Raw genomic sequence first — 14137 nt, 5'->3', positions numbered from 1 at the left:
TTCTTCTCTCAAGCAGGTAGAAGTGCCTGAAAAGACAAAGAGTCTTGGAACCAAACATGCAGGCGACAGTGTTTCTGACACTGTCCCTTATGTAAGTTGAAAATGCACTTGTTGACCTTCCTCCTGCCAGTTTGGTGTCAGCTGTGGGCTGCATTCTGTGGGGTGCATCTGTCTGTCTGTATGTTGCACATGCAACACAACTTCCATGGGTAAAATCAGCTGCAGTGAAGATAGCACTGAGTTCTCCTCCTGGCCTTAGTTTGGAGCTTCTTGTCTTTCAGCCTTTTGCAGGTGAAATGCTCTATTTGACCTTTTGTTCAAGCAGCCTGAGAAAGGCTGGCCCAAAGTTTGCTACTGAGCATGCAAAGGATGCTCAGGGCTGTTCCATTTGATCAGACAGAAGTATTACTTTCAGCTGAGTTGGCAGAAATCAAGCTGGTCCTGGGGTAGAAATCCCAAAGCTCAAGTTGCTCTGCTGGGAACGTGGGGTGTGTAACATTTCTGTCATGTCTTTCTCTCTTAGCTAGTTCATTTGGGTAAGATGAATTCATCTGCATTGCATGAGGAGGCATGTCCCTGGCTTTGAGCTGTGAGAGTGCCTGTTCCAAACAGCATATCTGAACACCTTTCCTACCCCCAGCTCCCTTGTGAGGCAGAGCTGGGAACAGGTAGCCCCAGACAGCCACTACTGGTTTCCCCCTTTTGGCAGTGAGCAGGATGTCTGGAAGAGGCAGGCTCAATGTGCCCCAGCCAGAGCTAAGCTCCCAAGGTGAGACAGAGGGAGGGTTTGTTCCTGCTAACTCTGTTCCCTGTGTTTTTGCAGGAGTCTAACCAGCAAGCTGAGGTCCAGGAGGCTGAGCTCCCCACTCCAGATGTGTTTGTGGAGAAGCTCCCACCCAGTGGGAAGATCACAAAGACAGAGTCCCTCATCATCCCATCCACCAGGTACAGGAGACAGGGCTGTGCCTGCTGCAGGCATGGACAGCATGCTAGGACTTGGTCAGGGTGGCCTTAAGGCAGTAAGCTGCAAGGACACCCTCCCTGTGTTTGGGCACTTGAGCAATGGGTCTGGAGCACTTGATAAATGATTGCCCAGAGGTATTCTGTGCTGCTTTGGGTGTGTGACTGCAGTTTTCCTGGCTGGATCTTATGATGCTGGTGTAGCAATAGCAGAGAGGGGGTGTGGGTTTTAGCACAGGCTGTGGAAGTCATCCTGCACTCCTGAGAATGTGCTGAGCTGTGAGCTGTGCTGTCAGAAGCAGAATCAGCCAGGCTCAAGCTAGCTTAGATCTCCGTGCAGAATTCCCCAGAGCTTCTGCTGGCATCACTGAGGCTGCCAGACGGGTGGTGGGGCTCTGGGGGCTGTGTCTCACTCAGAAGCGTGCCTGCCCTGGCAGTGTGAGTCTCCCAGCAGGTCTGAAGGGAAGCAGACGGGGCGCCGGGGCAGGAGCACGTCCCTGAAGGAGAGGCAGCCGGTGAGGCCGCAGAACGAGAGAGCCAACAGCCTGGACAACGAGCGCTCCCCGGACACCCGGCACCACCTACAGGTCAGCTGACACTGCTGCCCTCCAGCCACTCAGTGCTCCTCCTCTCCACTGTCTCCTTGTCCTTCTGGTTCGAGCTCTGTCCCTGCTGGGAAGGAACTGGGCCCCGCAGCTTCAGGAAGGAGGGAATTCATGTCTTGGCTAAAATTTTATCTTCCATCCAGTCCGCTGGGGTTTGCCAGCTTGTAGCTTTGTCAGCCAGCCATAAACTCAAAACACTGGAGCAGATTGTTAGAATGAGAAATGAATAGGGGTGTGTTGAGGAATTACTCTTTTGAAATAAGGCAGATTGCTAGGGACTGTCTTGTGCACAGCATATGTGCTGTGCTTTTGTTAGCTGTGGGACTCACTTATTTCCCTCCTTGAAGGAGATTGTTCCTGGCTTTTATGAATCTTAAATTCCTGGGCTGCTGTTAGTTGGTATAAAGTGATGTAAGTAAAAGTGCATGGCAGAAAGAGTAGTGGCCAACAAATCCATGGTGGCTAACACTGAGGAAGCTGCAGATTGTCCAGTGTGCCTCTGCTGGTGGGGTGACTGACCAGTATGCACATCAATTGCAAGAGCTGGAGCTGGAGGCTTGATGGCTAAAGCTGACACCTCTTACTGTCCTTCTCTGTGTCTTTATTTCCAGATCCCCAGGAAAACAGTGTATGATCAGCTGAATCACATCCTGGTTTCTGATGACCAGCTGCCAGAAAACATTATCCTTGTCAATACATCTGACTGGCAAGGCCAGGTAAGGGCAGGAGGCATTACCTGGAGCACTGTTCTCCTGTACTGTTCTTCCTCAGGAATGGACAGGCCTTGAGCTCTGCACTAACCAAGCGGGGTCTGCTGCCTGCAGAGTGCTCAGTGCTCACAGGCTGGATTTCATCTGGCCAGGAGATGCTGGGATCTTATAAAGCTTTGCCACTTGAACCTTTCCACAGAGGTGTTTTCTCCCCAAGCAGTGCCATTCCTTCTGGTTAGCAGCACACTGGGAGTGTGGCTAAACCCTTGCACTCAAAAGCCCCCTAAACTATGGTAGGCTGGGACAAAGGAAGCAGGGAGGTCTGACCTTGTGGTGGTTTAGGCTGAGATTTCTGAGCACAGGTAGTGAACAGGAGAAAATATTTTGGATCAGCTCTGTAGCCATGTACACATGCATGTGACTGCTGACTGCAGGAATCACCCCATCCTTGCTGAGTGATAGTTGTTTTAAGGAGAACTCTGACCAATACTTCCTTTTGCTGACAACAAATTGGGAAATTTTTACAAATTTGGAGCAAATTTTGCTCCTTTTGGAACCTTATTCTGAGAAAGCAATAAAATATGTATGGAAGAGGACCAATGAACACGTGCTGGGTGGCCCTTGCCTGGGGAACTTGTGCCAGGCTTGTGGAGTTACATTGTCTGCTTTGGCTTTCTGTTTCTGCAATAACTAGGGTCTCAACGTGTGAGAGAGCAAAAATACCATCTGAGCTACTGGTTCCACTTTCTCTATTCTTGGAAGACACAGAAATGCCTTCTAGAGATGGACAGATGTTGTAGATCACCTGACAGGGGTTCTGGCACCTTGTGCCTGCAGTATCAGAGGGCATGAGGGATATGGACTGGGGTGTATAGATCAGTCAGGCAGAAATTGAAAGTGTGAGATAATTAGTGCCATAATTATGTCCATGTGTACCTGAGGTGTGTGGTGCCCCCATCAGCTGCATGGAGGGGAAACAGTCCCTCACAAGGAGCATGGATGTGGTAGCACCCTTCCCTTTCTTCAGTGTTTAAGGGTGTGCAGAGCACTGCATTTCTTTAAAATGGAAATCAGAGAGCTGCAGCTGCCAGAAGCAGGCAGGTAAGCAGTGTCTGCTCTTTCCCAGGGCTGTCTGCTCAGTGAATGTTCTGCTGGCCCTGCCCTCTGTGGCTGTAAAAACTGTGCTGCATCTCTGGGATACGGTGTTGTGTCTGTCAAGAAGATGTTGCCATTTTTCTAGAAGGAGAACTTTCCTTTGGCTGCTGTGCAGGGAGGAGGCATTTGTGAAATAGCCACATCACCTTCAGACACAGGGAGAGTGCCCAGGAGTGGGTGTGAGAATACCCAGGAGGTTGGGGAAGGCACATTTTCTTCTTGTGACAAACTCTACTGAAAAAAACTGACGAAAAAATGTTCTGTTCTCTCCTCAGTACCTTTCAGATGTGTTGCAAAAGCACACCTTGCCAGTGGTCTGCACATGTTCCTCTGCTGATATTCAGGCAGCTTTCAGCACAATTGTCTCCAGGATACAGAGATAGTAAGTTCTCACCTAAAAGCCTCTCAGCTCCTGTGCCCCAGGACTCAGCGAGTTCATTTCTCAACTACTGCATGAAACCTTTCCAGTCTGCTTTCCTGAAGTCAGAATTGCATTGTGGGGCTCTTCAGCACTCACCACCCCTGCAGGGCCTGCTGTTCTGCCTCATGTGGGGCATGCAAGTCACCAGCAGCAGTGATTATCAGAGACTGTGCCTTGGGGGTGTAGTGCACGCAAAACAAATAAAGGGGTTTTAAATAGTTCTTGCTCTCCCTTCCAAACAATTCCCAGAATAATTCCTCAGTTCCTGAAGGCACTCCCTGCTTACCTGCTGGGGGCTGTGGGTACCTGAGTGTGTTCTCTGACCCAGCATTTAATAGGTACATCCTAACCTAGGTAGTTGAGCCCAGCCCTTTAGAATATCAAAATGTGCAAAAGAAGGAGCAGGGAGACCAATTAAGGAATTACTGAAGAATGTTGTATTTTATTAATAATGTTTTAAGCTGCTGAGAATCGTTGCAATATTGCCTTGTGTATTGAACAAACTCTCTTCTGCTATAATTGTTATTAACCAGTTTTGGTTTTTTTTGCTGCTTGCTCTGAAATATGTGGTTGAAGGCACAATTACAAATATGTTTCCTCTTTTTCTGTCTAGCTGTAACTGCAATTCACAGCCTCCAAACCCAATTAAAATTGCAGTGGCAGGAGCCCAGAATTACCTCAGTGCTGTATTGAGGCTCTTTGTAGAGCAGCTGTCTCACAAAACCCCCGACTGGCTCGGCTACATGAAATTTCTGATCATCCCTCTAGGTAAATAAGGAATGGTGTTTCTTCACAGGGAGGGGAATGGGTGAAATCTGTTGTGTTCCCTCAGGAGAAGCCTTTCTGGAGCTTTGGCTATAGGTTAAATGAGGCAAATTGTTAGATCACTGTGCAGTGCCGGTGTTACTGCTCTTGTGGGAGTGAATTTCATCTCTAAGTTCCTGATGGCAAAGTCTGCTTGTAAGCCTTTTGTTTGAAGCAAGGGGTTAAGTACTCCTTCCCCATACAGGGACACTCTTATGCACAGAATTGTTCTGGAAACCCTTTTCCCTGGCTGAAATGTTAAATTCAGTGGGCACCATGTTTCCCAAAGCAATAACTGTTCTGGCCTCCCTGGACTTGACTCAGAAAATGTTAAGAGGAGGGGTTGAAAATTTTTAAAAGGCTCTGAAACTGCTGAGAATTTGAATTATTCAAATTACATGCATCTCTTGACCTTTACTTTTCATGCTGGTCTGCTCAGGTTTTTCCCTCACTTTATCTCTGCCCTTTCAGCAGCTCAGCAAGCCTGCCTGGGTGGAACATTCCCCAGCTTGGATTGCTTGTGTTGAGGGAGGTAGAGTGCACTGATAGCAGCACCAGGGTGCTGGTGTAGTCACAACCCTGAGGAATGTGGTGGTGGCAAGGCCTGGGAAGCAGGGGAGTCACTGTTGCTGTGGGCAGGGACATCTGGGCAGTGCTGGTGGGGTCCAGGGCTTGACTTGTGTGGACAGAGCACTTAAGTGATGCAAGCTACAGAACACTTGAAAAGCGCTTTTTGCTAGTGTTTTCCATTTTTCTGGGTTTGGGGGCAGCTGATGGAAGTTCCTGTAAGAATCAGAAGCTGCTGCCCAGCACCATGAACACTGGGGTTAGGCTGTCCATTCAGTGGTGGCATTTGCAAGAGTTGAATAAAAAAGGCAAAGAATTGGATCATTCTGTAAAAAAAGGCATTTAGTTTCCAAAGTGCTTGGCAGGAAGAGAAGAGAGAGCCCTTTAGGGAGTAAAACCAAAAAAATATTAATTTCTGCAAGGTTAAATGTGCTTTGAATGAGAATCTGTGTCTGAGACTTTGCTGCTCACTTGCTGACTGTCTCCTGGCCTCAGGAGAAGAGTTTTCTGTACTGCAGTTTTTAATGATCTGAAAATACTCTATCTTTGAAAGTGAAACACAAGATTTAGCTAGTGTTTGGGTTTAGGTTGGTTTTTTAATCTTAAAACTTTGTTTTGTAATCAAAAAAGAAAACAATGAACCAGACACTTTGATAATGAAATGCTTTAGAACTGTGGATTCTTTTTAGATTCTACTTTAAATATAGAACTTCTCTAAGAGGATCTTTTCCACAGAAGTCTGCAGTATTTCCTGATTGGATCAAGTGCTTATTTCTGGCCAGCTCTCTGGCAGTTCATTAAAGTGATTGAGGAGCCACCTCTCATTTCTGACAATTGAAAAAGCACCAAAGACAGAATGGTGACCATGCCATAAATGTCTTAAAGGAAAAGCCTCTCTGCTGCTTGCAATACCTTTGAAATGGGTTGGTGGTGAACTAGGGTTTTTCCATGGATGGTTTTACCTTCTGAGTCCACAGCTACACACGCCAGTGACAGAAGGGTCAACCCTCAGTGGTTTATTAGCAATCAGAAATGCTCAGTGTCTGCAAACATATGAACTGGGAGATTCAGTCCTGCTCCATGCCACTGATTCCATGGCTGTAAGACTCCTCTGCTGTCTAAAACACTGTATCATAGCTGAAAAGGGGAAAATAAAATGTTGAAGGGGTATTTTGGCTGTTTGGGGTATTTTAACATTTTATATAGCTCCCATGGGTAGGACTTCTTGGGAGCCTTGCTTTGATTGCTTGTTTCCATGTGCAGAGTATGGGAAAGCTTCTCCAGCACAGGGTGCAGAGCTGTGCTGTGTGCCCTGCTCAAAACTCCACTGCAGGGGAAATGTGGGGTCCCAGCCTCTACTGGCCCTGAGGCAGCTCAGAGGCACCTCCTGCTTTCACCTCTCCTTGAAGGCTGGAAATCAGCTTGGAGGGTTGAAGCACTGAGACAGTGGGTTTATTGTTTGGGTCTTTTTTTTTTCCACCAGAGCTTTCCTGGACCATGGTGAGGGGAGTTAAGCAACTGGGGTTGTCCTGAAGGAATTTGTCAGGTTTCCAGTTAACTCAGCTGACTGGAAGTGTGGCTTGATGGGCAAATTTGGTATGTAGGAAGGATGAAAACAATGTGATTAAGAGGAGCTCTGAGGCTGCTTCATGGCTGAGTGTAAATGTACAGGGGTGGTGCTGAGCCTGATTGGCAGGTGGTGGCTGGGCAGGGTGATCCTGGCACACCTTTTCTCCTGTGTTCAAAGACTGTAGTTGCTAGGGGGCGTTGTCTGTTTTGGGGACACAGATGTCCAAAAAGGAAAGTGGCCTAAAATAATGAACCCTCCCAGGGCAGAGCTTGTCACTTGAGCACCTTCCCTGTCCTGCTCAGTGTAAGTGTGCAGTCAGATGTCCAGGCAGGGCTGGAGGCTGGACACACAAAGCTTCTGCAGGAGGTCTTTCCATGCTCATGGAGGAGCTCAGCCACGAGGCTCAGGCAGAGTAAGCAGGGACCTGCTGCACATGCCAGTGTTCACTGAGTCCTGTAATCCTGGGGCTCTGCTTTCTGCCTCAAATTGCAGCCTATTTATTGAGCTTATAGCCCTTCTCCACAGATTAAACAAGCCTCCCTGGGTTTTTTTTCCTGCCTGGGGGTAATTGCCTCTTCTCAGTGTTGTGGAACAGCTGTGGGGTACAAATGGTGCTTGGAGGAAGGGGTCTGGCCCCTCCTGGCAGAGGTGGCCTGGCTGTGGTGCAGCCTGTGGGCAGGAAGGGCTGTTTGGGAGAGCTGCTTGCAAAACTGAGAGACATGGAGAGGTGTAGAGCCTTTGTGCCTTCCTAGTAATTTATTTCCTCAGCAGTTTCCCAGTCCTGTTTCCTTTGGCCTTTTAAAATTTAATTTGTTAGGGGGAAGGTTCAAGTGAAAGATAGCAATGTGTTGAAGCAGTCTGCACTGGGAAGTCTGTTTGCATGCTCTTGTAGAGATAAGCTGGACTAAATGACTTGGTTATAATTGAAGAAGTTTATTTCTGAGGTGTCTAGTGTGGTTTTGATTTTGGGGTTGAATTCCTTACAGATCAAAGCCACGCTTGTGTTCAGTGCTGGAGAGCACAGCTGTGATGTTTTCCTTTCTTTCTTAGGCTCTCATCCAGTGGCCAAGTATCTGGGGTCTGTAGATTATAGATACAACAACTTCTTCCAAGATCTAGCCTGGAGAGATCTGTTCAACAAACTTGAAGCACAGACCACTGGTAAGACTCTGTGTCTGTCTGGCCTGTGTGGGATGAAAAGCTTGAGTGAGTAATTTTAGCAGAGGTCAAGTAAATACAAGAGGAAGCAGACAAGTGGTTTTGTTCCTCTTTTCTTCTCACTACACCATGTTCCCATTTCAGATGCTGACCTTTCTAAGTCTTGCCCATGGTGGTTTGCAATCAGTTATTGGCTCTCAGAGGCATTAAGTAGCTGCCTGTGAGTCATGCTGTTCTTACCTAGCTCTCAGCTTTGTTGTTTGATGTGGAGGTCTTGCTCCTAAGTTCAGTACATTGCTTTCCTTCAGGAACTGTGCAGCCTAAAACGTTTGGAAAACTGGAAGCTCTGGGAAGATTAACTTCTGTTAGTTGTGTGTGAGAAAATTCCTGCCAGCAGACTTGAAAACATTCTCATTAAAGAAGAATTTTGTTCTTCACCAGTGTGGTAACGAGTGGGAGCTGCCCTAGGTCAGACCAACAAGTTCCTGTTCTGATCTGAGTTTGTTCTAGGCCAGATTAAAGCCTTACTTCAGTTGAAGTACTAATTTGTTTAAAATATGAATGCTTAGACTTTCTTCCTCCATTTCCTCAAGAATGGAAGGAAACAGGAGAAAGGAGGATTTGCCACATTCAGGGCTACATGAAGGCTTGAGATTTGATGCTGTTGTGGCAGCATTGCCCACACAGAAATTTCATTAGAAGAAAAAAGCTTTGAAGCTTGTGTAGCACCATGAGTGTTGCAATGTGGTTCTCCCTGTTGGAATTGCAGAGTTCCTGAGACTCCCAGGATGCTCCTGGAAGTCCTCTAGCTATGACAGGAGGAGAGAGACCTCTTCAGGGGTAATTGTTCAGAGCTGTTTCCAGCAGATGGGGACATGGCTGGACAAGGCCTGGGGCAGCCTGTTCTGAGGATGAAGTCAGCCCTGTTTGGAACAGGGGGCTGGACTAGAAATCTCCCAGTGTGCTATCCAGGCTACACTTTCCCTTAATCCTGAATTCAAGGAAGAACTGGTGTATGGAACTGATTTCCTTTAATTACTTGGTGCACTTAAAAATGCAGAAAAATGTCAATACAGACTTGATTTTTGTGTCTGAATTAGGAATACTTCATTACCTGTAGAAACCCAGAAAAAGCCATATCTGTTCCTTAGTTGATTGTCTGCTATAAGGAAAAGTCCACTTCATTTTTGTATAGTGCAGACTTTGTACATTCTGCATTTTTGTCTGTGTGGTGGCAGCTGCACAGGAACTCTGTAATGGCACAAGAAGATTTGGCAGAGAACCATAACTCTTACGAGTTCACTGTTCAAATACAAAGAGTCTGGGTTGAAATGCCCATTTTAAAGTATGGAAGTGCCTGCTGAAGGTCACTTGTGTTCCTGGGATCTCACAGTTGAGGCTCTTTGGTTGAAACCAAAGAAGTATGGAAGGCATTTAGGAAATGTCTTTGTGTCAACTTGAATGAACCACAGTCTCACAAAATCACAGGATCTTTGTGCTCTTCCTACCCTTGTGTGCCCCTCGGTCTTTTTAGGCCAACTGAGCAGGGCCATGAGTTCATTAGAAACTCAGGTAACTCAGTGCTGGTGTAAGAGCAGCTCACCTGGGAGACATGGCCAGGCACTTTATTCAGCAGACACCTGCAGCCAAGGCATGAAATGTCTAAAGCTGACTCTGGGCAGGGACAAAGAAAAGCTTTTAACAAATCTAAAAGACCCCCGATTTGGTCAGAAATGCTGAGTACAGATTCAGCTTTACTGTGCTCTGGGGTAGGCAGAGCTTCTTGTGCAAGGTGCAGAGCTGGCTGGGCACCACCAGCAGGTGGAGGCCAGGGCTGGCATGGTCTGAGCAGTCATTGAATGCTTTTCCCTGTGTTCTCTGCAGTTTCGGATGCGCCCGACGTCGTGTCCCGGATAACTCAGTACATAGCAGGGGCAAACTGTGCTCACCAGCTGCCCATTGCTGAAGCCATGCTGACCTACAAACAGAAGAGGTATGGCCCCCTTGTCCTGCTGGCTCCCAGCACCAGCTGCTGCTTGAGAGCAAAGTGCTTTTCTCATGTCGTGCCAGCAGTCTGAAAACCAAACAGCAAAGCCCTTGGGAGCCTGCACCCAGCAGTGTGTCCCACTCAGGGAATCTACAGCAGCAGGGTTACTTTAAGTGCAGAGATTCTGTTTTTTGAAGATGTAAGAGGTTTTGGGAAGTGCAGGCTAAGCAGGATGGGGATGGACAGGTTTTATGTGCTTAGGTTCCAGAGATCTCTCACCACAGTGACCTTAGGTGTGTCAGACTATACCTTGGCATTCTCCCACAGAGTATCTTCTGTGAGACCTGACCTTTTTTACATTGGCATGTAGGGAACTAAGCCCCTTTCTTTTTGGAGTGTAAATAGCAGAGCTTCTTGCAGGAGAGACAAAATCCTTGTTGATTGGCAGTTGCAAGCTACCAGGACTCCTGCTGGGGAGGGCTGACATTCACTAGGTTTCATTTTAGCTTTTCTTAAGGGATAAGCAGGCTGTAAGAGGGAGGACTGGGGCCTGAAAACAAGATTCAGGAGTAGGTAGGGCCTCCTGTGGCCATGGTCCAGGAGGAAGAGTAACTGTCACTGAAGGGTAGAGAAGCATTTCTGTCATGGGACAGAGGAGAATGATAGATTTGAACTCAGCTGATGTGAGTTTCCTCAGTTAGGGACTAGCAACTCCCTATGAGATGTGGATGTTGTTAATTTTTAATTACTTCTATTTGATTTTTCATTTTTGGTCCATTAACATCCCTTATTAGTGTCTCCTTTGTCTAAGAATTGGGAGAAATTGAAAGTGTGGGTAGCATCACTTTTCCCCCTTCTTTTTGGAAATTCTCATAGTATATTTCTTTTGCATTCCTGTGGAATTCCTGTCTGCTCTCACATTACCGTGCAGAAATGATTCAGTGAAATTTCACCCATTCTACCTACATGTTTTTCCTGTATTTCCAGACTGACTAGTCAAGTAAAAGACACTAGTCTAGTCTCTTCATGTATTTGTGGACTTCTGGTAAAGTTAACATGATAATAAGGATGAAATTTAAAGAGCTACAGAGCACTTGAAGCTCTTGCCTTCAGTTCTGCATTTAGTTTTTGGTGTGAAGGCTTACCTTGGTTACCAGCAGGGAGCTCAGACACCCCAGTGCAGTGGGAATCCCTTCTGAGGCTGCCTAGTTCTTCCTCTGCACCCTTCAGGTGCTGGGTTCTGCACTGCTTTCCACTGCCTCCTCCATCCTGTTACAGCTTCATTTGTGTCATTAAAACACATTTAAAGGTTTTGACTTTTTAATGTGTCCAGAAGGTCAATTCAGCACTTTGTTGGAAAACAACTGAAATGTATTTGAGCAAGCTCTGCCCTTTTCCCCCCCAGCAGTGTGCAGGACTGCTTTACCAGGCTGGTCTGATCCATTTTGGTTTGACACCCTTTGGACTCTGGTGCCATGCCTGAAGCAGTTCATAGTTTTCATTTAGGAGGTTATTGGGAAGAGAGCTTTCTGGAACTCAGCCAGACTTTGGCATAACCTGCAATCTCTCAGTATTTCTGTGTGTCTGCCTTAAAATAACTTCTGCTTTCAGGTCAGTGCCCTGTGAGCAAAGGAGAGTGAGCCAGAGGCTTTCACTGGAGCATGGGCAGTTGTCTCCTGTGTGCCTTCCTTTAGGAATGGGGGTCTCTGTCACTGGCAGCAATTTAGAAAGGATATTGTTAAAAGCAACACAGAAATTGTGTCTCCATTAGCACTATCTAAACAAATGTATCACTGTGTTGTAAGTATAATAACATAATAACACATTTATCTTTTTCTTTGGTTGCTTGCTGAAAAGGAAAAAGAGCTTTCATTTTGATTTTACCATAAGGTATCAGTTCCTTTTAGGTTCCCTCTCCCAGCTCCTCTCTTTTCCCAGTGAACTGGTGATTTGTGCCTTGTTTAACAGGTCCTGCAGGTCTGGGATGCACAGATTGTGCTTTGGGTTGAATTCTGCTCACTGCTTTGAAACCATGGCGTCTGCTGGCAGCCTGCAGCGTTGAAAGTGACTGCTGTGCCTTTGGACCACACATTTGGGTTCCCAGGATGTAGACTGAGTGGGAATGAAGGAGTTGTTCAGAGAGTAGCTTAGAGCAGTACAGCAGTACAACATGGAGAAGGTGGAGGTTTTTCCTCGCCTTTTCCCTTAGCCATCAAAAGATAGAGCATAGCTCCAGAAGGATCAGGATTGAGTAAAGGCTTTTCAGTTCCCATCTGTTGGAGCTGGAGTGCTGTAGGTGGCACTCAGTGGCTCAGGGTGGGGATCAGCTGTGCAGTGTCCGAGTGCACACCAGCAAATCTGTAATCAAAAATTTGAGGATTAGTCTCTTACTGGCAGAGCACCCCAAACATGTGGGATTTCTCTGAGCTTAAGAAAGAGAAGACAGATGTGTGCTGGCAGTGGAGCTGTGCTCTCTGAGCTGCCTCCAAACCCCCATGCTCTGCAGGGTCCCCTGTTTTGAATCATATGATTATTGGGCATTTTTTAGTTTGTACTCAGCACACAAAGTTACAGCAACTCCCTCCCCCTTGAGGCCAGAGGTGAATGGCTTCTCCAAGGCCAGCTTTCAAGGCAGTGGTCCAGGTAGAAACAAGCAGCACTACCTACAAATTCATTGCAAAAGAATTCTCCCAGAATCCTGGCATTTGCTCTGTTAAACAAGTCCTAGTGGTGCAAGGAAAGCCCAGCCAGTGTTTAGGATGTAGCTGTATGTGATGAGCTGCTTTACAACTCTCTTGCCAGCTGTTCCTGTTCTGACCCCGCTCTCTCCCCATGCCCTTGTTCTGTTTGTCATGGCAAAGGTTGGCGCATGAACTGCCTGTGATGGACTGCAATGGTGCCAAAGCTTTGTCCTGGTCTTCTGCAGCATCTGCTGACCTTACCTGAAAGCACAGGGGCTGGCTGTGAGGAAGGGTGTTCACAAAGGAAATGAAGTGCCATTGCAGCTCCTCTGAGTTACACTGGGTGACTGACTGTGTCTGTGAGCTCTGGGAGAAGCCCTGGTTACTGAATTATGAAGGAGCCGTGCAATCCAGGCAACACCTGGGGAGCTGAGACCCTGGGGATGGGGTGGGCTTCTCACCAGGAGGGGCATGTCACTGATGTGTCTCTGCATTGCTTTCTTGAAAGAAATCCACTGGTATTTGAGGCCTGGGCGTCAGCTCTCACACATTCCCAGTGCAGCTGGATTGCTGGGCTGGTGTCACCCACTGTAATTCAGTGCCCAGCACAGCTCATGCCTTGTGGCTTCTGGATAGCCCTTGCATGAATCTGGGGAGCAGCCTGGCTCTTGGAAATGGAAGCATTGTTCACTTGTCAGGGCAAGGGCTGGATCACTGCCTGCCTGGTTATGTGTTTACCAAAAGCTTTTGGGAGCACTTCCCAGCTCTTGCTCCCAGTTCCCTTGGTTTGAAGGGCTGCTGGGCAGTAGGGAGCACAGATTACACTGATCCTGCCTGCTGTGTGTCTCAGAGGCCCTGCAGGGGAGTGGCTGAGCAGTCCAGGTCATTGCTCTGAGTGCTTCTCCTCAAACACACCCTGCAGCAGCTCCTGGACCTGAATCTGGCTGGACGAGAGGGGCCTGCTCCCTCCTCTGGCTCAGCAGAGCTCATCTTATCTGCTGGTTACTGCAGGAAACTCCTTGGGCAGCTGCTGCAAATGCAACAGGAGTGCAACAGAGGAGAGTCAAGGCTCAAGAAATTATGGATGTCCTGTTGGTTATGTCCAGCCCACCACAGGAAAGTGAAGATGCTGGAAAGGAGGTTTTTGGGAAGGCTGAGAGGAGACTCATGTGATGTGTCATGAGGACCTGGTGCTGCTTTGTCCCTTGTTTGGTTTGGCCCTGGTGGAAGCAGGACAGTGTTAGCCACCTGACAGCTGGGGTTGCCCAGTGGGCTGGACAGATTTCATGTCGTAGGTGAGTGAAGAGCTGGTGGTGGTGCCTGGCCTGAAATGGCCCACAGGCCTGACAGTCCTTCAGTGACAGAAGTCCTCTCTTTCCTGTTGCCTCCTTCAGGACTTGAATAAAGGTGGTGCCTGAGATCCTCCTGGTTAGAGATATGACACATCAATTACTGCTAAAAATCACAAAATTGGGCCAGATTTGGCTTTAAATTACAGCTGAGGTACCAGGACCTTCAC

The 14137-nt window shown here is 47.5% G+C and overlaps 1 protein-coding gene across 8 annotated transcripts in view; it reads left to right on the top strand.

Moving 5' to 3' along the window:
• PACS2 (phosphofurin acidic cluster sorting protein 2) overlaps positions 1-14137 on the top strand; it is a 77312-nt gene that overhangs the window by 44462 nt on the left and 18713 nt on the right. For 2 of the 8 annotated variants that reach the window (XM_071435712.1, XM_071435710.1), the window contains exons 11-19: positions 17-91; positions 824-945; positions 1415-1547; positions 2177-2281; positions 3706-3812; positions 4465-4619; positions 7843-7953; positions 9835-9943; positions 11795-11827. In XM_071435712.1, coding sequence (XP_071291813.1) covers positions 17-91; positions 824-945; positions 1415-1547; positions 2177-2281; positions 3706-3812; positions 4465-4619; positions 7843-7953; positions 9835-9943; positions 11795-11827 — 950 coding nt within the window. Of the gene's footprint in view, positions 1-13; positions 92-823; positions 946-1414; positions 1548-2176; positions 2282-3705; positions 3813-4464; positions 4620-7842; positions 7954-9834; positions 9944-11794; positions 11828-14137 lie in introns of all 8 variants that reach the window. The other 6 variants (XM_071435711.1, XM_071435709.1, XM_071435717.1 and 3 more) reach the window with 4 other exon arrangements.

This window comes from Agelaius tricolor, unplaced genomic scaffold, assembly GCF_023055355.1.
Source record: "Agelaius tricolor isolate 1412-34295 unplaced genomic scaffold, bAgeTri1.0.p SCAF_11, whole genome shotgun sequence".
NCBI lineage: Eukaryota > Metazoa > Chordata > Aves > Passeriformes > Icteridae > Agelaius > Agelaius tricolor.
This window is presented reverse-complemented; position numbering and strand designations above follow the sequence as displayed.